The 24,625-nt window shown below is 48.5% G+C and overlaps 1 protein-coding gene across 1 annotated transcript in view; it reads right to left on the bottom strand.

The window, feature by feature from the left end:
* ifih1 (interferon induced with helicase C domain 1) overlaps window positions 1-24,625 on the bottom strand; it is a 71,048-nt gene that overhangs the window by 14,003 nt on the left and 32,420 nt on the right. The window contains exons 5-10 of the mRNA XM_078403812.1: window positions 16,107-16,336; window positions 9,938-10,148; window positions 6,579-6,784; window positions 4,398-4,514; window positions 2,222-2,345; window positions 780-998 (exon numbers count right to left, since the gene is read on the bottom strand). Coding sequence (XP_078259938.1) covers window positions 780-998; window positions 2,222-2,345; window positions 4,398-4,514; window positions 6,579-6,784; window positions 9,938-10,148; window positions 16,107-16,336 — 1,107 coding nt within the window. The remainder of the gene's footprint in view (window positions 1-779; window positions 999-2,221; window positions 2,346-4,397; window positions 4,515-6,578; window positions 6,785-9,937; window positions 10,149-16,106; window positions 16,337-24,625) is intronic.

Raw genomic sequence — 24,625 nt, 5'->3', positions numbered from 1 at the left:
ATACAATATGCTATTCAGTGCTCTAAGGTATGTTGCATATAAATAACTCAGGAAGTTCGGCATGTCCCCAAGAACGCTCACCAACTTTTGCAGATGTGCCGAAGAAAGCATTTTATCGGGAGGCATCACAGCATGGTTTGGGAACAACTCCATCCAAGACCCCCAGAAATTTCAGAATAATGTGGACGCATCCCCAGACCATCACACAAACCAACCTCCCTTCCATTGACGTCATCTACACTGCACGCTGCCTCAGCAAGGCCACCAGCATAATCAAGGACCAGTCTTACCCCGGTCACTCCCTCCTCTCCCCTCTCCCATCGGGCAAGAGGTACAGAAGTGTGAAAACGCACACCTCCAGATTCAGGGACAGTTTCTTCCCAGCTGTTATCAGGCAACTGAACCATCCTATCACCAACTAGAGTATTCCTGAGCTACTATCTACCTTAATGGAGACCCTCAGACTATCTTTAATCAAACTTCACTGGACTTTATCTTGCACTAAATTTAATTTTAATTGCAAGTTTTCATGTGCCTGTTGGGTGTTGTGACTTTTGGCAGACCAATTTCCCTCCGGGGATGAATAAACTTCTATCATATCGTATATCACTGTACACTGTGGATGGCCCAATTGTAATCATGTACAGTCTTTCCACTGACTGGGTAGCACACAACAAAAGCTTTTCAATGTACCTCAGTACACGTGACAATAAACTAAACAAAACTAAAATGGAAGAAATGTCACATGAAATTAACTCTGGAATGTTAAAGTACATTACCATTAAATAAAGTAATAAGAAATTTATCAGTGTCATCCAACTTTGACTTTGGTAGTTCCTCTTCTTCTGTATTCTTTTTCCTTTTTTCGCCTCGATAGAAGATCGTGAGATAATTGTACGCATCAACCATCCTTATTGTGTCGTTGATCATTAGGGCATCGTTATATTTCCTTAGATGTTCTGCACAGACTCGTAGTTTTCGATTCTCCGTCTTTGCCCCTGTGGATGATCATTTATGAGCACTAACAGACACTTCTGCACCATGTATCAACTACATTGCAACTGAGTCAAATATTAGGACGGCACAGTGACGCAGCAGGTAGAGCTGCTGCCTCACAACGCCGTAGACACGGGTTCGATCTTGCCCTTGGGTGCAGTCTGTGTCTGGAGTTTGCACGTTCTCCCTGTCATTGCTTCGGGTTCCTCCGGATGCTCAGGTTTCTTCCCACATTCCAGACGTGCGGGTTTGGAGGTTAATTTGCTTCTGTAAATTGTCCCTAGTGTGTAGGCTAGAGTTAGTGTACGGGGTGCCCGCTGGTCGGCGCTGATTTGGTGGGACGAAAGGCCTTGTGTTCATGCTGTAGCTTTCAATAAAACAATTAATATGGTAGATGCGTAAAGTGAGAGATTTCAAAGAAAAATAAATAAGGACTGGCTAATTGGATTTTAAAAATGCGGAACAGATTTTACAAATGTCTTATAAACATAAACAGAGCATCTTCTCAGAAATAAAGAACTGCAGATACTGGTTTACAAAAAAAAGACAGGAAGGTTTGGAGCAACCTCACGGGTCAGGCAATATCTCCGGAGAACATTGATGGGTGCTACAGGGATAGGTGTTACATCTCCTGCGTTTGCAGGGGAAAGTGCCTGGGGAGGGATGTAAGGGATGATTGAACCAAGGAGTTGCGGAGGGAGAGGTCGCTGCAGAAGGCGGAAAGGGGTGGAGATGGGACGGTTTGACTGGTGGTGGGATCATGTTGGAGGTGACGGAAATGTCGGTCGATGATGGTTAGTTTAGTTTGGAGATACAGCATGGAAACAGGCCCTTCAGCATACCATGTCCATGCTAACCTTCGATCACCCATGCACTAGTTCTATCCTACATACAAGGGACAATTTACAGAAGCCAATTAGCTTACAAACCTGCCCGTTTTTGGGATGTGGGAGGAAACCGGAGCACCCGGAGGAAACCTAAGCAGTCACAGGGAGAACGTGCAAACTCCATACAGACAGCAGCCGTAGTCAGGATCAAACCTGTCTCTGGCACTGTGAGGCAGCAACTCACGCGCTGCGCCACCGTGCCACCTCACTGTGCCAATGTGTTGTATGCGGAGGTTGGTGGGATGAACAGTGAGGACCAGGGGATGCTTTCCTTGTTTGGTCGGTGGTGGGGAGGGGGAGGTTGAGCAGAACCACGAGGCACAGAGGGGCCATCTCACCTGTTTTCTCTTTTTGGACAATCCACTGTTCGTACGACTGTGTGCCAAAGTCTGAGGTGGCACTTTTTCCAAGAAATGTGTGAATTTTTGACATCATATCTTTGATCTTGCATCCAAAAGGATCCTTTAACAAACACAAACATTTAAACTCCCTTCCCATTCCCACACTGACCTTTCTATCCTGAGGCCCAGCGCAAATTGGAGGAACAGCACCTCATCTTTCGCTTGGGCAGCTCACACCCCAGCAGTATGAACATTGACTTCTCCAATTACGTGACCCTTGCATTCCCTCTCTCTCTCTCTGTTCCTCCCCCATCTTAGTCCTGCTAGTTTCACTGTTCGTATATCTTCGTTATCACCTCTTCCACAGCCAACAATGGACCATTGTGGGCTCCACCTTTCCTGGGTCATCAGTGCTGGCTTTGATTTGTTCTGTACCTTTTCACACCTCTAGTTTCTCTCTGCCTTGACTCTCAGTCTGAAGAAGGCAGCACGGTGGCGCAGCGGTAGAGTTGCTGCCTTACAGGAATGCAGCGCCGGGGACCCAGGTTCGATCCCGACTACGGGTACTGTCTGTACGGAGTTTGTACATTCGCCCTGTGACCTGCGTGGGTTTTCTCCTAGATCTTCAGTTTCCTCCCACAGTCCAAAGACATACAGGTTTGTAGGTTAATTGGCTTGGTAAATGTAAATAAAAATATCCTTAATGGGTGTAGGTTAGTGTTAATATGCGGGGATCGCAGGTCGGCACGGACCAGGTGGGCCGAAGGGCCTGTTTCCATGCTGTATCTCTAAACTGAACTAAATAAAGGGTCTCGGCCTGTAACATCACTTATTCCTTTTCTCCAGAGATGCTGCCTGACCGCATGACTTACTCCAGCATTTTGTGTCTATCTTTGGATCAAACCAGCATCTGCAGTTCCTTTCTACACATAGGTCAATTAGTTATGTTGGCTGAATTCCCCTTCTTCCACACTTGTGACATTTGACACAAACTGCGATGCATAAGGGCCGATGTTCACACTACTGGTGCCATCTCCTGCCTCGATGGCGTGAAGACAAACATGGCCTTTCAAGGGCAGCTGATGGATTTGAAACATATTAGGGTAGACGGTTTAAAACAGGAGAAATGCTCTGTACCTTCTTCCCGATGGTAGAATTGAAATGAATGTGTGGTCAGGGTGGTTTATTTAGTTTAGTTTAAAGATGCAGTGTGGAAACTGGCCCTTCGGCCCACCAAGTCCGCACAAACTAACAATTACCTCGTACACTAGTTCTATCCTACACACTAGGGACAATTTTACAGAAGCCAACTAAGCTACAAACCTGTACGTCTTTGGAGTATTGGAGGAAACCGGAGCACCCAGAGAAAACCCATGCGGTCACAGGGAGAACACACTAACTCCACACAGACACCACCCATAGCCAGGATCAAACCCGGGTCTTTGGCACTGCAAGGCAACACTACTGCTGCATCACGTATTTTGTAAACCAAACATCTGCAGTTCCTTGTTTCTGCAAAATGGAGACTTTATTATGTTCATCCCATATTAAGCCTGGGTAGCTTACAACCCAACATTGAATTCTCCAATTTAAGGTAACCTCTAACAATAACCCCCCCCACCCCCCCCCCCCTTTAATCCTCACCTGGACTTCCACCTATTTCGCCCCTGGACACCCACCTATTCCATCCACTTTCTTTCCTCTGGCTTCACAATTGGCAACTCTTCAATTCTGTCTCACAGCTTCAGTTTTTTTTGTTATCTATGCCCTAAACATCTACCTATCAAACATCCCCCTCACCTGTGCCCACCTACTACCTGCCACGCTTTGTCCTGACTCTCCCAGCTTCCTCCTACAATTGGTTGGAAGAAGGGTCCCGACCCAAAACGTCATCTATCCATGTTCTACAGAGGTGCTGCCTGATCCATTGTGTTACTCCAGCACTTTGCGTCCTTTTGTGTAACCCAGCATCTGCAGTTCCTTGATTCTACATGTCACAATTGTACTGTATAAGATAACTTGGATGGAAAAATCCTACAGAACTGCAAGTGAAACCTGAAGCTTCACATTGGAGCAAATTTAAATCCAAACAATTCCTCCAGATTTTAAGAGAAATTATAATAATTCCAAAGGTATTTTTGTTGGATGGTCCTTGTAATAATTCCAAAAGTACCTTTATTCTTCCTTCAGCTATTTCCATCTTTTTGACAGGATCTTTCACTTGGTCTTTCAGCTCTGTCAGGTATTTCTTCACAGTCATTATCTTATAGGCATCGAGATTTGCACAGATCTACAGAATTTAAAAAAGAGAATTGCCAGTCAGATTCATATAACAAATGGAGGCACAAGAGACTGCAGATACGCAGTCTTTAGACTTTAAGGATCTCGGATAGGATGTTTCTACCAGTGGGAGAGCCTAGGACCAGAGGCATAGCCTCAGAAGGAAGGGACGCACCTTTGGATTGGAGATGAGGAGGAATTTCATTAGTCAGAGGGTGGTGAATCTATGGAATTCATTGCCACATGTCATATTGACCTCTCTGGCCTCCACCAGAGTGAGGCCAAATGCAAACTGGAAGAACAACACCTTACATTTTGTTTGGGTAGCTCACAACCCAACGATATGAACATTGAATTCTCCAATTTTAAGTAATCTTCAAACACTTCCCTTCCCCCCCTCCCATCCTTCCCCCCCCCCCCCCCATCTTCCTCTAGTAGTCCGTTAACCAGCTCCACAGTTCACAACAATGTATCTCCCATGGGATCACACCATCCCGAGCCAACAATCAGCCTATCAAGGAACCTTCTTTCCCGTGGACATCTGTTGCCACCCCTGATTTGTCCCGTTTTTTTCTCACTTCCAGCTTTCACCCACCCGACCTCTCCCCCCACTCCCACTGCAATCAGACTGAAGAAGGGTCCTGACCCGAAACATCATCCATGTTCTCCAGCAATGCTACCTGACCCGCTGAATTACTCCAGCCCTTTGTGCCTATCTTCAGATCAGTTTATCTATTTTATTATTATTACTGTTACGTGTACCAAGGCACGGTGAAAAAAATGTTTGTTCAGTGCTATCTAGTCAGCAAAAAGACTATTTATGATTACAATCGTGCCAGCCACAGTGTATCAATGCCGAATAAAGGGAGTAACATTTAATACAAGATAAATTTAACTTGGCATCATGTTCGGCGCAGATTACGTGGGCCAAAGGGCCTCGTTTTGTGCTCTGTTCCCAGTTAAAGCAATCTGTTCATACTTCTAATTGAAATTGATTGGCATTTTGACCTTTGACTCAAAAAAGTGGTCGATAGTTGCTATTTTGTGATATTGCGGTGTGTATTTTTAACTTCAATGAATGCATAGGTCAATAAGAACAAGACTCTGCAACGAGCCTCAACAAACAGACCACTCACCTTTAATAGGAATTGATTATCTCACTTTTACGTATCGCTCAATAATCTCATTAATTTTCAAAGGGACAAAGGCTATTGAGACTTAAATTAACATGTTTAGATAGAAAAAGAGTTAAAATTGAATTCTAACTTTCTTTCAACAACTCTAAGATGTTGAAATTTGTTTGGTAACAATTTTCTGCAGAAGATATAGACACAAAATGCTTGAGTAACACAGTGGGACAGGCAGCACCTCTGGATTTTCTTCAGAAGAAGGGTCTCGACCCAAAACGTCACCCAATCCTTTCATCCAGAGAAGCCGCCTGTCCTGCTGAGTTTCTCCACCATTTTGTGTCTATCTTCGGTGTAAACCAGCATCTGCAGTTTCTTTCTACCAATTTTCTGAAACTGTTTTCATAAGTTCATAAGTTATAGGTGCCAACATCAAACAAATGGTTCATTTTGGAAACTCGTTGAAGTTAAAAAGATGTGATATAATCGTATGTTCATAAGTTGTAGGAGCAGAATTAGGCCATTCGGCCCATCAAGTCTACTCCACCATTCAATCACAGCTGATCTATCCTTCCCTCTCAACCCAATTCTCTTGCCTTCTCCCCATAACCCCTGACTCCCATACTAATCAAGAATCTGTCAATCTCCACCTTAAAATTATCCATTGACAGCCTCCACAGCCATCTGTGGCAATGAATTCCACAGATTCACCACCCTCTGACTAAAGAAATTCCTCCTCAACTTTCTAAAGGTACGTCCTCTTATTCTGAGGCTATGGCCTCTGGTCGTAGACTCTCCCACTGATGGAAACATCCTCTTTATATTTACTCTATTCAGGCCGTTTTATTTGTATTTCCTAATTATCACATTTAATCTCTTTCCCAAGGCTTGATTTTACCGGGTTGTATGCAAAACCATGGTTCTATCAGTACAATGCTGAATCTTACTTGCAAAATATGCGATTCTGCCCTTTGCCTCTTCTTGGCACCACCCACGCCTGGCGATGCCGTCAGTCCCAGAATCTGAGGAAGTGGCTTCACGTCAACCTCTTTCTTGTTGTTCAGCTTCTGCTCAATGTATCTTGTCATGATGCTTTTGTACACATCTTCCTTCTGCGTGTGGTGACATTCATCAATGATAATCAGCGAGAAGTCTGGAAATAGGAAAGGTTACTTTGAATCAATCCATCACATCTCAGTATCACACCACAAGATCACAGGAATAATCTGGCCTGAGGTTTATTATTGTCACGTGTACCGAAATACTGAGAAAAGCTTTGTTCTGCATGCTATCTTAACAGATCAAATAATGCTATACATAAATACAATCAAGTCAAACTCAAGTACAATAGGTAGGGCAAAGGGGAAGATAGAGTGCAGAATATAGTTCTCAGCATTGTAGCGCATCAGTTCTGGAGACAAAATCCAATGTCCGCAATGGAGTAGAGGTTCTAATCAATCTACTATCGATAGTAGATTTTTTAATAGGAATCTAAGGGGCAACTTTTTCCACCCAGATTGTAGTGGGTGTATGGAACGTGCCGTCAGAGGAGGTAGTTGAGGTTGAAATGCTCACAACAGGTACGTGGGTATGAAACGTTTAGAGGGATATGGTTCAAATGCGGGCTGGTTGGAGTAGTGGAGCATTTTGGGCAGCCCGGGCAAGTTGGGCTGAAGGGCCTGTTTCCATGCTGTATGACTCTATGAGATGGAGATGAAGATGTTGGAGTGGGAAGGGATGAGTGAGAGATAGATCAGTATATTGTTTATGACCTGCAGACATCCAGTATAATGTCAGAAGTAAAATTTCACATAATTTGTTTTGAAACTGAAATATTTGGATACCTTTTATTCACCACTGAAGAAAATAGATAGCAGAAAGGGTTTTACAAGGGTCGATTCTTTGCATTTTAACAGATGAATTTACTGACATCTACAACAAATCAGTATACGGACCAGGATACAGCCAGGACAATGTTGAGTTCACGTACAGAAATATAATGTCCCGGAAGAGGTATTTAACAATGTGGAAGATAGCTAGGTTTATTTTGGCAATGTTTAATGATTAATAACTGTTGGAAACACTGGTTAAAATGAAGAACAGCAATAGACAATAGGTGCAGGAGTAGACCATTCGGCCTTTTGAGCCAGCACCGCCATTCAATGTGATCATGGCTGATCATTCTCAATCAGTACCCCGTTCCTGCCTTCTCCCCATACCCCCTGACTCCGCTATCCTTAAGAGCTCTATCTAGCTCTCTCTTGAATGCATTCAGAGAATTGGCCTCCACTGCCCTCTGAGGCAGAGAATTCCACAGATTCACAACTCTCTGACTGAAAAAGTTTTTCCTCATCTCTGTTCTAAATGGCCTACCCCTTATTCTTAAACTGTGGCCCCTGGTTCTGGACTCCCCCAACATTGGGAACATGTTTCCTGCCTCTAATGTGTCCAACCCCTTAATAATCTTATACGTTTCGATAAGATCCCCTCTCATCCTTCTAAACTCCAGTGTATACAAGCCTAGTCGCTCCAGTCTTTCAACATATGACAGTCCCGCCATTCCGGGAATTAACCTAGTGAACCTACGCTGCACGCCCTCAATAGCAAGAATATCCTTCCTCAAATTTGGAGACCAAAACTGCACACAGTACTCCAGGTGCGGTCTCACTAGGGCCCTATACAACTGCAGAAGGACCTCTTTGCTCCTATACTCATCTCCTCTTGTTATGAAGGCCAACATTCCATTGGCTTTCTTCACTGCCTGCTGTACCTGCATGCTTCCTTTCAGTGACTGATGCACTAGGACACCCAGATCACGTTGTACGTCCCCCTTTCCTAACTTAACACCATTCAGATAATAATCTGCCTTCCTATTCTTACCACCAAAGTGGATAACCTCACACTTATCCACATTAAACTGCATCTGCCAAGCATCCGCCCACTCACACAACCTGTCCAAGTCACCCTGCAACCTCATAGCATCTTCCTCACAGTTCACACTGCCACCCAGCTTTGTATCATCTGCAAATTTGCTAATGGTACTTTTAATCCCTTCATCCAAGTCATTGATGTATATTGTAAATAGCTGCGGTCCCAACACCGAGCCTTGCGGTACCCCACTAGTCACTGCCTACCATTCTGAAAGGGACCAATTTATCCCCACTCTTTCTATCAACCAACTTTCTATCCATGTCAGTACCCTACCTCCAATACCATGTGCTCTAATTTTGCCCACCAATCTCCTATGTGGGACCTTGTCGAAGGCTTTCTGAAAGTCGAGGTACACCACATCCACCGGCTCTCCCCTGTCAATTTTCCTAGTTACATCCTCAAAAAACTCCAGTAGATTAGTCAAGCATAATTTAGTCAAGCAAACACTTCACCTCGTGATTTATTGCAGCTTGAATCATTCTCTACCATCCTGGAGTCATACAGCATGGAAACAGGTCCTTCAGACCAACATGCCCCATCTACAAAAGTCCCTCCTGCCCGCATTTGGCCCATATTCTCTAAACCTTTCCTATCCATGTACCAGTCCTTTCACCTGTGAAGGCATTCATGTCTTTCACCTGTGAAAGCATTCATATCAAGAGGGCTTGTATACAAAAACAGGGACGTAAATGTTGAGGACGTTGGTAAGGCCGCATTTGGAATATTGTGAGCAATTTTGGGCACCATATCTGAGGAAGGATGTGCTGACTCTGGAGTGTGTGATCCTCGGACTATCCACGATCGGACTTTGCTGGCTTTACATTGCACTAAAAGTTAGTTACAGTGTATCTATACACCATAAATGGATCGATTGTAATCGTGTATTGTCTTTCTGTTGACTGGTTAGCACACAACTAAAGCTTTTCACTGTACCTCGGAACACGTGACAATAAACGTTTCCATGCTGTGTCTTTCAATCAATCAATCAATCAATCAATATTACATAAAGATCTATGGCAAAAGTTTCAATAAATAGCACATTAAAAAAGCATAATCAAGGAGGAGGTGTGAGTAGAACACAGAGTGCAGGAGTAACTCAGCGGTTCAGACAGCATCTCTGGAGAACAAGGATGGGACCCTTTTTCAGAGTCTGAGTCTGGAGTGCAGAAGGCTGTGGGGCAACCTCTTAGAAGTGTATCAAATCTTGAGAAGAAGAAGGGTCCTGACCTGAAACTTCTTCAATGTCTGAAGAAAGGTCCCGACCCAAAACATCGTCTATCCATGTTCCCCAGAGACGCTGCCCGACCCGCTGAGTTACCCCAGCACTGGATTTCCAACATTTGCATTTCCTCGTGCCCACGAAGGTAAAGTCTACCTGATACTTTTAGGTCATTTGCTTCCCCGTCTGTGGCTTCTACCAGCTGGTTCTCCAGGATCTGAGCGGTACAGATGATAATGTCGTACTCACGCACCACCTGGGGGAAGGAGATCTTCAGCTGGGTGTCACCACTTATCTTGCTCACGCGGTACTTGTCCTTCAGGAAGCGGTTAAACTCCTTACGGAAATGCTGATCAACGAGGGCCACCTAGAATACATGTTAGTGTGAAAGTTTAGTTTAGTTTATTGTCACAACTACCAAGGTACAGTGAAAAGGTTTTGTTGTGTGCTATCTGGTCAGTGGAAAGACCATGCATGATTACAATCAAGCCAGCCACCGTGTACAGATACATGGTAAAGGGAATAAGGTTTAGTGCAAGATAAAGTCCTATTAAAGATAATCCGAGGGTCTCCAAGGAGGTAGATGGGAGGTCAGGACCTCTCACTAGTTGGCGATAGGACGGTTCTGTTGCTTGATAACAGTTGGGAAGAAACTGTCCCTGAATCTGGAGGTGTGCCTTTTCACACTTCTGTACCTCTTTTCTGTTGGGAGAGGGGAGAAGAGGGAGTGACCGGGGTGAGACTGGTCCTTGATTATGCTCGTGGCCTTGCTGAGGCAGCGTGAAGGGTGAATGGATATACATGTTGATAGAAAATGAATGGGTAGCACACAGAACAAAGCTTTCCACTGTACATGTGACAATAATAAACCTAAACCTGAACCTACATTTAATTTTAAAAACAAATTTGTTCTTTTGATGATGAATCTGATTCCCACCCCATTATGTTGGCTGCTGTCCCGAGGTAGTGTCAAGTGTACTTGACACTACCTCGGGACAGCAGCCAACATAATCAAAGACTTGTCCCACCCTGGTCATTCCTTCTTCCCTTGCTCCCATCCGGCAGAAGATACAGAAACTTGAAAGCAAACTCCTCCAGACTCAGGGACAGCTTCTTCCACTTTGTTGTCAGGCTTCCATGTACTTGTTCTCCTAGACTCCTCTGCTCTACACTTCCCAGGGCCGTTCATTGTGAAGGCCCTGCCCTGGTTTGACTTCCCTCACCCTTACCTAAATTAAACTCCTTTGTGGCACAGTGGTGCAGCTGGTATAACCACTGCCTCACAGCACCAGGGACCCGGGTTCAATCCTGACCTCAGGTGCTGTCTGTGTGGAGTTTAGACTTTAGAGATACAGCACAGAAACAGGCCCTTCGACCCACCAAGGCTGCACTGACCAGTGATCACCCTGTACACTTGCACTATCCTACACACTAGGGACAATTTTACTGAAGCCATTTAACCTATGAACCCGTACGTCATTGGAATGTGCGAGGAAACCGGAGCACCGAGGAAAACGTACATACTCCGTACAAACAGCACCCGTAGTCAGGATCAAACCCGGGTCTCTGGCGCTGTAAGCCTGCAATTCTACCGCTGCGTCACTGTGCTGCCCTTTCCGCACGTGTGGGTTTGTAGGTTAAATGTGTTCCGTAAAGTTGCCTCTAATATGTAGGGGATGGATGAGAAACTGGCATAACAGCTAGTGCGATGGTTGGCGTGGACTTGTTGGGGTGAGGGGCCTGTTTCCATGCCGAATCTCCAAACTAAACTAAGCTATTGCTCGGCCCACTTGACCAACTGATCAAGATCTCACTGTAAGTCTTGATAACCGTCTTCACTATCAACGATACCATCCATCTACCATCTATCCTAATGTAGCGCGTCGATAAAGGCAAGGAGCCAGGTATTTCGGGAAGGTATATTTATTGTATCGTGGGTCTCAGACGGGTCTAGTCTGCCGGAATGGCTTGGCGCCCAAACCTTGTCCTTGTATACCTGAGTCCAGGACCGCCTCCCGGGACTGGTCCATTCCCGTGCCGAGGGGTCGGTAGTAGTATGGCCCGACCTTTGGGAGCCGCCACAGTACCCCCCCCAGATCCGGAGGCACGAAACGCACTGGTGGTCGCACAACCCGACCGGACCGCGTACGGTAATCGGTCGACAGAGGGGCCGGCGGAGGCACAGTTGGAGGGACAGGCGGTGGGACCCGCAAAGGGGGGCGACCTCGTGGCCGAGGCTGGGCCACCCGCACCGGTTGGTCGATGTCTAAGTGGGCCGGCTTCAGGCGGTCAATTGACACGGCCTCCGGCCGGCCCCCCATGTCCAAAACAAAGGTTGTCTGTCCGTGCTCCAGCACCCGGTACGGGCCTTCATACGGCCTCTGGAGTGGCGCCTGGTGGGCGTCACGGCGCAGGAACACAAAGGCGCAGTCCTGGAGGGCCGATGGCACGTAAGGGCGGAATGTCCCATGGCGGGACGTCGGCACGGGTGCGAGCTTGCCAACTCGCTCTCGGAGGCGATGTAGGGTGGATGAGGGCGGTTCCTCTCGCCCCGGCAACGAGGGCACGAACTCCCCGGGCACCGTGAGCGGTGACCCGTAGACGAGCTCCGCTGAGGATGAAGCCAGGTCTTCCTTGGGGGCAGTCCGGATGCCCAGCAAAACCCATGGTAGCTCGTCCATCCAGTCGGGGCCGGCGAGTCGCGCCTTCAGCGCTGCCTTCAGCTGCCGGTGGAACCTCTCCACCAAGCCGTTTGCCTGCGGGTGATAGGCCGTGGTGTGGTGCAGCCGCACGCCCAACAGGTGGGCCATGGCCGACCACAGCTCGGAGGTGAACTGTGGCCCCCGGTCCGATGAGATGACCACCGGCACACCAAAGCGAGCAATCCAGTGCGCGGCCAACGCACGAGCGCATGTGGCTGTAGACGTATCCGCCAGTGGTATGGCCTCCGGCCACCGCGTGAAGCGGTCCACCACCGTGAAGAGGTGGGTGATGCCCCGGGACGGCGGGAGCGGGCCCACAATGTCCACGTGCAGGTGGTCGAAACGGCGGCAGGGTAGACCGATCCCTTGGAGTGGCGCCCGGACGTGGCGTTGAATTTTTGACGTCTGGCACGGAATGCAGGTGCGGGCCCATTGGCCAACCTGCTTGCGCAGACCATGCCACATGAACCGCGCAGCTACCAATGAGATCGTTGCCCGGATGGATGGGTGAGCCAGCCCGTGGACCACGTCGAACACCCTCCTGCGCCACGCGGCCGGGACGATGGGGCGCGGCTGACCTGCCGACACATCGCAAAGTATCGTCGTCGCTCCGGGGCCGAGGGGAACATCCTCAAGGCGGAGGCCAGAGATGGCAGTCCGGTAGGCGGGCATCTCCCCGTCCGTTAGTTGGGCCTCCGCCAGGGCAGAATAATCAATGCCGGGTGCCACTTCTAACACGGCATTGATGGCGGGGCGAGACAATGCGTCGGCCACCCGGTTTTCCTTCCCCTCGATAAAGCGGATGGAGGTGGTGAATTCTGATATGTAGGCCAACTGGCGCTGCTGTCGGGCGGACCATGGGTCGGAGACCTTTGCCAGGGCGAAAGTGAGCGGCTTGTGGTCCGTGTAAGCGGTGAACGGGCGGCCCTCCAGAAAATAGCGGAAGTGACGAACGGCCAGGTACAGGGCGAGGAGCTCGCGGTCGAAAGCGCTGTACTTCTTCTGGGCGTTGTCGAGGTGCCGGCTGAAGAAGGCCAGGGGGCGCCAACCCCCGTCCGTGAGTTGCTCCAGTACGGCACCAACCGCCAACTCTGAGGCGTCCACCGTAAGGGCTGTCGGGGCATCCTCCCGTGGGTGAACAAGCAGCACAGCCCGAGCCAGGGCCTCCTTCGCGCCGTCAAAGGCTGTTACGGCCTCGTCGGTCCACACGACGGTCTTACGCTTGCCCGCCAGCAGCTCGTATAGCGGCCGCATGATGTGGGCCGCGGATGGCAGGAACCGGTGATAAAATGCCACCATGCCGACGAACTCCTGCAGGCCACGCACCGAGGATGGACGGGGAAACCGGCGGATGGCGTCTACTTTGTCCGGCAGGGGAACCGCTCCTTGCGAGGACACACGGTGGCCGAGAAAGTCGATTGTGGCCACGCCAAAGCGGCACTTGGCGAGGTTTATGGCCAACCCGTGTTCGCTGAGCCGCTGGAAAGCTGCCGGAGGTGGGCACAGTGCTCCTGCCGCGAGCGGCTGGCTACCAACATGTCATCAAGGTAGACAAATAGGAAATCCAGCCCGCGACACACGCCGTTCATTAACCGCTGAAATGACTGCGCGGCGTTCTTGAGGCCGAACGGCATCCGTACGAACTCGTAGAGTCCGAACGGCGTGATGATTGCCGTCTTGGGTACATCCTCCGGGTGGACCGGGATCTGGTTGTAACCTCGCACCAGATCCACCTTTGAAAATATCGTGGCCCCAGCCAAATGGGCGTTGAAGTCCTGGATGTGGGGCACGGGGTATCGGTCCTCGGCGGTAGCGACGTTCAGCCGCCGATAATCCCCGCAAGGCCTCCAGCCCCCGTTTGCCTTGGGGACCATGTGGAGTGGAGATGCCCATGGGCTGTTGGAAGGGCGGACGATCCCCAAGGACTCCATCGTGCGGAACTCCTGTCGTGCCAGGCGTAGTTTCTCAGGCGGGAGTCGGCGTGCTCGTGCGTGGAGGGGTGGGCCGGTAGTTGTGATATAATGGTACACCCCATGCTTGGGGGTCGAAGACCGGAATTGCGGGGCCATAATATCCGGAAAGTCCGCCAGCACCCGAGCGAAATGGGAGTCCACGGACGACAGCGGGCGTATAATGGGGTCATTCAGCCGCAACGCGATGGGCTCCATCGTGGCGGAGTGGACCAAGCGCTGCTGCCTGACGTCCACGAGGAGAGAATGCGCCCGCAGAAAATCGGCCCCGAGCAACGGCTGGGAGACGTCGGCGATCGTAAACAGCCACGTAAAATGACTGGCGCCGAAAACGATGTGGACCGTGCGGACGCCATATGTTTGAATAATGCTCCCATTTGCCGCGGTGAGGATGGGCCCCCGCTTCCCAGAACGAATGTCCAGCGGCGAAGGGGGCAGGACGCTCAGCTCCGCCCCGGTATCCACGAGGAAGCGGCTCCCGGACCGCCGATCCCAGGCGAAGAGGCGGTGAATCTGGCCGGCCACCGCAGGGACTATTGGTAGCCGGCCCGGGCGTTTTCCGGAAATGTGCACGGCTGGCGGCATTGTCGGGCTGCCGCACCCCAGCGCTGGTGGTAATAACACCAGTACCTCTTGCTGGTGCTGGCTGGAGCCTGCTGGTGTGGGACTGCAGGTGCACGACCCGCAATGGCCACCGGGGGCGATCTCGCAGGCCTCCGGGACGTAGCTGTCACTCCTTCCACAGCTCCCCCGCCCGACCGGAGAAAATCGGGCGCTTCTCGAGTGACGTTAAGCGCACTGACGTCATCACGGCGCGCCGCCCACAGCGCGTCCGCGCGCCTGCCGAGGGCCCGGGTGTCTGCAAAGGAGGCGTCGGTGAGCTGCAGGCGAACGTCGGCCGGCAGCAGGTGCAGGTATGTATATTCAAACATCAGGCACGGTCTGTGCCCGTCGAGCAGCGCGACCATCTCCTTCAGGAGGCTAGATGGGCGCCGGTCACCGAGGCCTGGCATGTGGAGGAGCCTTTCGGCCCGCTCCATTCGGGTTAGCCCGTAGGTTTGGAGCAGCAGCTCCTTAAGGGCTTCATATTTACCGTCGGCCGGTGGGTCCTGGAGGAACTCCGTTACCTCTTCGGCCGTGTCCTGGTCAAGGGCTCCCACCAGGTGGAAAAACCGGGTGTTATCCACTGTGATGCCCTGCAGCTGGAACTGGGCCTCCGCTTGGTAAAACCAAACGCGAGCCCAGGTGGTCCAGAAGGTCGGGAGCTTGATTCCTACCGCGTCGACAGCTGGGGCCTGGTCGGCCTGCGAGCCGGACGGGCGGTCGGCTTTTGCTTTTGTGCCCATCCTAATGAATGGACCGTCGAGGTCACCAATGTAGCGCGTCGATAAAGGCAAGGAGCCAGGTATTTCGGGAAGGTATATTTATTGTATCGTGGGTCTCAGACGGGTCTAGTCTGCCGGAATGGCTTGGCGCCCAAACCTTGTCCTTATATACCTGAGTCCAGGACCGCCTCCCGGGACTGGTCCATTCCCGTGCCGAGGGGTCGGTAGTAGTATGGCCCGACCTTTGGGAGCCGCCACACTAATGTCATTAGTGTTATATCGTTCCTGCATTGTATGAAGGTTTCCAGCAGGAGGCACAATTAATTACCTTGTTAACGAGCACAACAACCTTGCCTGTCTTCCCCTGTATCTTCAGTTTGTCTAGATGGTGTCTGGCGATGTAGACAGCCACCCTGGTCTTTCCGCTTCCCGTGGGAAGGCAAATGATAACGTTTCTGCCTTCCAAGGCCGGAGCTGCTACTTCCTGCTGGTAGTCTCGGAGATGGAGCTCAGGGATCGGAGAACGCCGGCCTGTCTCTATGTCCTCCTCATCCAGATCTAGAAAACAAAGCAGAGAATAGAGTAGCAGCGGTACAGTGGCGCAGCGGTAGAGTTGCTGCCTTACCGAGCCAGAAACACGGGTTTGATCCTGACTACGGGTGATGTCTATACGTTCTCCCTTTGGTGCCATCAGTGATGGCAGTCTCGCCTACAGTCTGTCTGTCTTTTCGTCTTTTTTGTTATTTTGTAGTGTGTTTTAAAAAGTATGTGTTAATGTTCTCTGGTTTATTTTATGTGGGGGGTGGGGGGTCGGGGGAAACCTTTTCTCAATCTCTTGTCTTGTCGGAGATACGATTGTTTTCCGGATCATATCTCTGGTCGATCTGTGGTCTAACATCATGGAGCTGGAGGCTTTTCTCGAGACTGACTTTGAGCCCCACCGCAGGGCCGTAGACTTACCATCGGAGCCTGCGATCCCTTGTCTGGGATCGACGCTCCAACCACGGCCTGCAGATTTCAGCATCGAGATGCTCGCAGTCTCGGGTGGAGACTGATGTTGGGAAGTTCCAACCCCCAGGAGGTTTGAACAGTCCCGACTCAGGAGTCCAATCGCCCGGCGGGGGGAGCTGAGAACCCCCCGATGCAGGAGCTTGATCGCCCCGATGCAGAGGGTTTGACCACTTGTTGCGGGAGCCAAGATCGCCCTGACAAAGGAAGGTTCGAGTGCCCCGACCGCGGGACAACATAGAAGGGAAGATTGAACATTTTTGGCTTCCATCATAGTGAGGAATGTGGGGGAGTCGATGTGGTGGATGTTCATGTTAAAAATTTATTTGGGTGTCTTGTTGCTTTTTATTGGTATGACTGTCTGGCAATCTGTATTTCACTGTACCTTAATTGGTACCTGTGACAATAAACTGACCTTGAAACCTTGACTGCGTGGTTTTCTCTGGGTGCTCCGGTTTCCTCCTACACTCCAAACACACACAGGTTTGTAGGTTAATTGGCTTTGGTAAAAATTGTAAATTATCCCTGGAGTGTAGGATAGTGTGAGTGTACGGGGATCGCTGGATAGCGTGGACTTGGTGGGCTGAAGGCCCTGTTTCCATGTTGTATTTCTAAAGTTAAAAACAAGATTGACTGACATAGAACTGATTAAAACACAAAGTGCTGGAGGAACTCAGTGGGTCAGGCAGCATCCATTTCAGGTTGGGACCCTTCTGCAGACTGGTTCCCTCCACAGATGCTGCCTGACCCGCTGAGTAATAGATTCATACAGCGTGGAAACAGGCCTTTCGGCCCAACTGGTCCATGCCGACCAAGATGCCCAATCTAAGCTCGACCCATTTGCCTGCAACTGATTCATACCCCTCTAAATCTTTCCTCTACATGTACCTGTCCAAGTGTCTTTTAAATAGAACCTGGAATGGTACAGCACAGGAATAGTCCAGTCGGCCACAATGTTTGACTGATCTCATCTGCCTGTGCATGATTCTTATCTCTTCATATCCATGTACCTATCCAAAAGTCTCTTAAATGGCACAATCTGCCTCCACAATCACCCATGGCAGTGTGTTCCAGGCACCTATCACTGTCTTGCCCCGCACGTCTCCATTAGACTTTCCCCCTCTCACCTTAAAGCTGTGCCCTCTAATGTTGGACATTTCCAACCTGGGAAAAAGGTTCTGACTGTCTGCCCTATCGATGCCTCTCTTAATTTGATATATTTCTGTCATGTCTTCTCTCATGCTCGCATGCCTCAACTACCGCCTCTGGCAAACTATGTATTTTATACTGAATTCCACCAGCACTTTGTGTTTCACTCAAGATTCCAACTTCTTGTTTTTCCAGAGATGTGAATAATATATGTAACAAACCCATCCCAATTGCAGATGGCTTTGTAATGCTGTCATTTTTTGGCCATTCAGAAAACATTAAAGCTAACATTTATAGTTATTTCCCAATTGTCTTTGAGATGGTGAGTGTAGCAGTTGGGAGGTCATGTTTCACATATGCAAAACGTTGGCAGGGCCGCATTTAGAGTATGGTGATCAGGTTAGGTCGTCCTGTTCTTGGTAAGATGTTGACAAGCTGGAAAGGGTACAGAGATTTACGAGGATGCTGCCAGGACTCAAGGGCCTCAACTTTCGAGATAGGCTGAGCAGGCTAGAAGTTTATTCCTTGGAGCACAGGAGGATGAGGAATGATCTTATAGAGGAGTACAAAATCATGAAAGGAATAGATCAGGTACTGTACATGCCCAGTATTTTGCCCAGAATAGGGGAATCGAGATCTTAAGGACATAGGTCTAAGGTGAAGGGGGAAAGATTTAATAGGAATCTGAGGGTTAACATTTTCACACAAAGGGTGGTGGGTGTATGGAACAAGGTGCTGGAGGAAGTAGTCGAGGCAGGTACTATTGTAACGTTTAAGAAACATTGAGACAGGTATATGGATAGAATAGGTTTAGAGTGATATGGGCCAAATGCAGGCAGGTGGGACGAGTGGAGATGGGGCATGTTGGTCAGCGCGGGCAAGTTGTTTCTAGTCTGTATCACTGTCTGACCTGATGTGCTCACTGCCCCTGTCATTCCAGTGATAGAAAAGGCTGGTCGGGAGCTTCCGTTGAAGAAAGTCTTGGGGAGTTGCTGTTGCCCAATTGGTAAATGGTGCAGTCACCAGAGTTCACCCTTGATGGAGGGAGTGATGATAGAACATAGAACAGTACAGCACAGGAACGACCCTCAAGATCCGTCCGAACATGAAGCCAAGTTGAACTCATCTCCTCTGCCTGCGCGTGATCCATACCCCTCCATTCTCTGCGTACCCACGTGCCTATCCAAAAGCTTCTTAAACGCCACCATCATATCTGCGTCCACCACCACCCCCTGGCATTTTGCAATTCTCTGTGCCTCTAAAAGAATGAAAATATTTGTCGACACCCACCCTTTCTTTTGCCTCTTTCTACATTCCCCTCTGCCAATGTGACTTAAGAACCAATACTGCCAGTAAGTTTGGGAAATTATTAATACACTTGACAGTACTAAGTCATGCTGGCATTTATCCATGCAAGCTCAGCGCCAGGTTTGATAGGCCCACCGAGTCCACGCCGACCAATAAACCTGATACATTAACATTATCCTAAATTCTAGTGACAATTTACAATTTACAGAAGCCAATTAACCAACAAACCTGCATGCCTTTGGACTGTGGGAGGCAACAGGAGCACCTGGAGAAAACCCACGTGGTCACAGGGGAGAATGTATAAACTCCGTACAGATAGCACCCAGTCAGGGTCGAACGTGGATCTCTGGCACTGTATGGCAGCAACTCTACCGCTCCCCCTCACCCCCCCCTCCAAATTTCTCCCCTCCCTCCCTCCCCAGTGCCCCACCTATTTCTCACCTGTATCTAGTTATCGCTTGCCAGGCTTTGTCCTGCCCCTCCTCTCACCCAGCTTTCGTCACCCTCCCCTCTACAATCAGTCTGAAGGAGGGTCCCGGCCCAAAATGTCACCTATATACATCCTCCAGAGATGCAGCCTGACCCGCCGAGGTTCCTTAATAATCCCTGATCTTAAATATAAGCAAAAACTTTGTTTTATTTTCACACTGTCATCCCATTTTTCCCCCCATTTTCCAGTCAGGATCGAACCCGGGTCTCTGGCGCTGTGAAGCAGCAACTCTACCACTGTGCCTGCACTTGTCACCCTTGCAATCCCAGACGGAGAAATGTTCCAAGGCCCTGGTGCCAGAATTTTACGGTGTGACAGAAGGGAACGACTGACTCATCTTTGCAACCATCCTCTTCAATCTTCTGTTAAGTCTTCTGCCATGACAGATTTCATGGGTAAACAGAACTGAAACTGATAATGGGTGCTGTGCGGAAATGGAAGGCACAGCGACAAACAGATCATTTAATAACATGAAGGAAGGAACGGCAGGTGCTGGTTTACATCGAAGATAGACAGACATTCCTGGAGTAACTCCGCGGGTCAGGCAGTATCACACCTTACCATTCCACATATCTCTAGTCTCCCTCTCCCCCGACTCTCAGTCTGAAGAAGGGTGTCGACCCGAAATCTCATTAAAAAAACATGATTTACCCATCTAGTTAGTGATGGACAGGAGACAATGGCCAGAATGAACATTGATAAGCAAATTCACTCACGTTAGTGCAGTTCAGTTTAGTTTAATTCTTTTTAGTTTAGTTTTGCTTAGAGATACAGCACAGATACAGGCCCTTCGGCCCACTGAGTCCACACTGACCAGCGATCTCCCGTACACAGAAGGCACCGTAGTCAGGATCAAACCCGGGTCTCTGGTGCTGTAAAGCAGCAACTCTATCGCTGTGCCTGCACATGTCATTGCATATTAAACTTGAGAGCTGGAATCAGTCCGTGTCAGCATAGTGCCACAAGCAACATACTAGTGTAGATTTGACTATAATATACACGTACTCAACAAATATTTGCTTAATAGGAACCTGAGGGGGAACTTTATCACACAGAGGGTGGAACAACTGCCAGAAGAGATAGTTGAGGCTGGGACTAGTTTTAGAGATACAGCATAGAAACACCGTTTGGCCCAACAAGTGCTACCGTGGGGGAGAAGATACAGGAGTCTGAAAACCGTGACCTCCAGTCGGGACCCTTCTTTAGACTGATTGTGGGGTAGGGAGGGAGGAGGACAGTCAGAAGAGGGGTGGGGGCTGGACAAAGTCTGGTAAGTGATAGGTGGATACAGGCGAGTGGGGTTTGATTGGCAAATGGGTAGAGTAAGTGACAAAGGCTGGAGGTGAAAAGGAGGCAAAAGGGTGTCAGAGAGGAGGAGTGAAATGTAAAGCCGGAGAGAGGGATTTGGATGTGGTGGGGGGAATGGGAGGAAAGATGGGTGGAATAGAGGGGGAAATGTGTGTGCACTGGAGTGGGGGCACAGGAAAGAGGGGAGGGGGTTAAACCTAAACTTGAAGAATTCAATATTCATACCATTGGGTTGTAACCTACCCTAAATGGAATATGAGGTGCTGTTCCTCCAGTGAATTCTGCACCTGAAGTTTGGGCCATAAAATAGAACAAAGGGTAGTAGGGTGGTGACTCTTTCACATGTGCTGATGCCATCAAGTTCTCATGTTATCTTTATTATTTTGTGGAACAGAATTCCTCACTAGATTATACCTGTTGTTTGGTTTTATCATTAACCCTTGTCTATTTTAACTCTGCTTATAATCAGAACCACTTCATATATTGAGAGTGCAGTAAAATTTGATAAGATATCTTGATGGAGACACAAGGAACTGTAGATGCTTACAGAGGTGTTCAAAATAATGAGAGGAATAGATCGAGTAAACACACAGAGTCTCTTGTCCAGAGTAAGGGAATCGAGAACCAGACGACATAGGTTCAATGTGAGGGGAAATGATTTAATAAGAACCTGAGGGGTAACTTTTTTATACAAAGGGTGGTGGGTATGGAACAAGCTGCCAGAGGAGGTAGTTGAGGCTGGGACTATCCCAACATTTAAGAAACATTTAGACAGGTACATGGAACAGGATAGTTTTAGAGGGATATGGGTCAAACACAGGCAGGTGGGACTAGTGTAGGAAGACTTGGTGGTTGGTGTGGGCAAGTTGGACCAAAGGGCCTGTTCACATGCTGTATGACTCAATAACTCAATAACACACAATGCTGGAGGAACTCAATGAGTCAGGCATCGTCAACAGTAGGGAGGAAATGGACAGATAAAATTTCTGGTCGGGACCCTTCTTCAGACTGATTCTAAAAAGAGGGAGAAAGCTGGAAATGAGAGGTGCATCAGGTCATAGATATCTTGATTGTTTCCCTTTGTCTACCTTTGATAGTTTCCATGCAGGTTTAAAACTGGTTATAGTTTGATCAATCAAACTTCATCAGACACACTTTGGATAATGTGAGCTTAATTTTACTGTGTAAATTTGAGACTAGCTTACTTAATAGTGAGAATTAACACGTTGCTCTCAACACATGTTGCCTGGAGAGGATTATTTGCTGTAATAATTCCTATGATTTTCTGGATGGAAACAGGCCCTTCGGCCCACCTTGTCCATGCCGATCAAGATGTCCCAACTATGTTCGTCCCACCTGCCCACATTGGCCCAAATCTCTCTAAATCTTTCCTTTCCATGTATCTGCCCAAGTGTTTTTATTAAACATCGTTATAATACCTTCCTCAACCAGTTCCTTGGGCAGCTCATTCCAAATACCTACCATCCTCAGTGTGAAAAAATTGCCCTTCAAGTTCCTATTAAATCTTTCCCCGCTCACCTTAAGCCTATGTCCACTCTCCTTGATTTCCCTACCCTAGGAAAAAGACTGTGCACCTACCATATCTATTCCCCTCATAATTTTATACATCTCTATCAGATCACCCCTCTTCCTTCTGCTCTCCAAGGAATAAAGCCCTAGCTTGCCGAACCTTTCCCTGTAGGTCAGGCCATCAATTCTATGTTATTCCACTTTGTCATCCGCTCACTACACACTAAGGCCATTTACAGAAATTAACCTACAAACCCGCACGTCTTTGGGATGTGGGAAGGAGCTGGAGCACCCGGAGGTAACCCACGAGAACACAGGGAGAACGTGCAAACTCCACAAATACAGACAGCACCCATGGCCAGGATCGAACTCGGGCCTCTGGCGCTGTAAGACAGCGGCTCTACCAGCAGTGACACTTGAGTCCTGGCAACCTCCTCGTACATCTTCTCTGCACGCTTTTCCAACTTAATGGCGCCCTTCCTATTGCTCGGTATTCTAAAGTAACCAATTATTACTCTGGTCACAATTTTGCCAAAATATAAATCCCAAACAACCTTGTCAAATGAGTCCAAGCTAAAGCAGACAGAGGCAGCAGCAGAAACCAGACTGCCGCTGTGCTAGGTTGGTCAGAGCTGTCGAGCTCAATTCTCAGACAGATTTTAACAAGTCAATGTTCAAAGCTCGTCATCAGAACCATAGTTATGAAAGTGGCAGCCGTCAAACTAAACCGGAAAGTTAAGCCTTATTGTACCTTGGCAATTGTCAAAGTTTATCATTTAAATGACGATGGTACAACGCCCTGAAGTCAAAGGAGCTGAATCCTATGTCAACACAGTACGAGCGCCAGGAATATTATCTGACAGCCTCGATGGAGCATGAAATCTAAAGGCTAGATTTCAATTCTTACAGCTCTTTCTTAAACAAAAGAGGCGATGCCATTAATAATATTATCTGTCTTGCACATGTCACGGTAGCGCAGCGGTAGAGTTGCTGCTTTACAGCGAATGCAGCGCCGGAGACTCAGGTTCGATCCTGACTACGGGTGCTGCACTGTAAGGAGTTTGTACGTTCTCCCCGTGACCTGCGTGGGTTTACTCCGAGATCTTCGGTTTCCTCCCACACTCCAAAGACGTACAGGTATGTAGGTTAATTGGCTGGGTAAATGTAAAAAAAAAAAATTGTCCCTAGTGGGTGTAGGATAGTGTTAATGTACGGGGATCACTGGGCGGCACGGACTTGGAGGGCCGAAAAGGCCTGTTTCCGGCTGTATATATATGATATGATATGATATGTCCCGAAATAGACTTGGGTTTTCTGATGGGTATGTAATACGTTCAGGGTTAAAGATAAGACTGTGCCATCACCTGTGCTACATAGTGTTACAAAGGTAAGATCATGCCACCCCCAAGGTTAGTCAACTTTGATCCCTATGTTAGTATCAGATTGTCATGAACAATGCAATAAAAGTAAGCAAAAAGCAAAATAAAGCTGGAATTACAGTTAAACTTTGTTAATATGGCAAGCACGGGACTTATTAGATGCTAGACTGACAGATTTTCCTGACTATTGGATGTTATTCCTTCAATACAATCCCAGGGTGGCACAGTGGTGCAGCGGTAGAGTTGCTGCCTTACAGAGCCAGAGACCCGGGTTCGATCCTGACTACGGGTGTTGTCTGTACGGAGTTTGTACATTCTCCTTGTGGCCTTGTGGGTTTTCTCTGGGTGCCCTGGTTTCCTTCCACATCCAAAAGACATACAGTTAATTGGTTAATTGGCTTTGGTACAATTGTAAATTGTCCCTTGTGTGTAGGATAGTGCTAATGTACGAGGTGATCGTTGGTCGGCATGAAAATGGTGAGCCGAAAGGCCTGCTTCTGCACTGTATCTCTAAAGTCTGGTCTTGTCTCATCTCAATGCATCAAATTGACCAGAGGAGAGAACCTGGCAAAATGACAAACCTTAAAGATAATTCAAAACAAAAGGGTCCCGCTACTCAACTTCACTTGAACTAAGTCCATATTAGTCTCATCGTTACATGATCTAATTGCTTGC

This window comes from Rhinoraja longicauda, chromosome 8, assembly GCF_053455715.1.
Source record: "Rhinoraja longicauda isolate Sanriku21f chromosome 8, sRhiLon1.1, whole genome shotgun sequence".
NCBI lineage: Eukaryota > Metazoa > Chordata > Chondrichthyes > Rajiformes > Arhynchobatidae > Rhinoraja > Rhinoraja longicauda.
The sequence above is the reverse complement of the archived record's forward strand: the minus strand, read 5'-3'. Positions and strand labels throughout refer to the sequence as shown.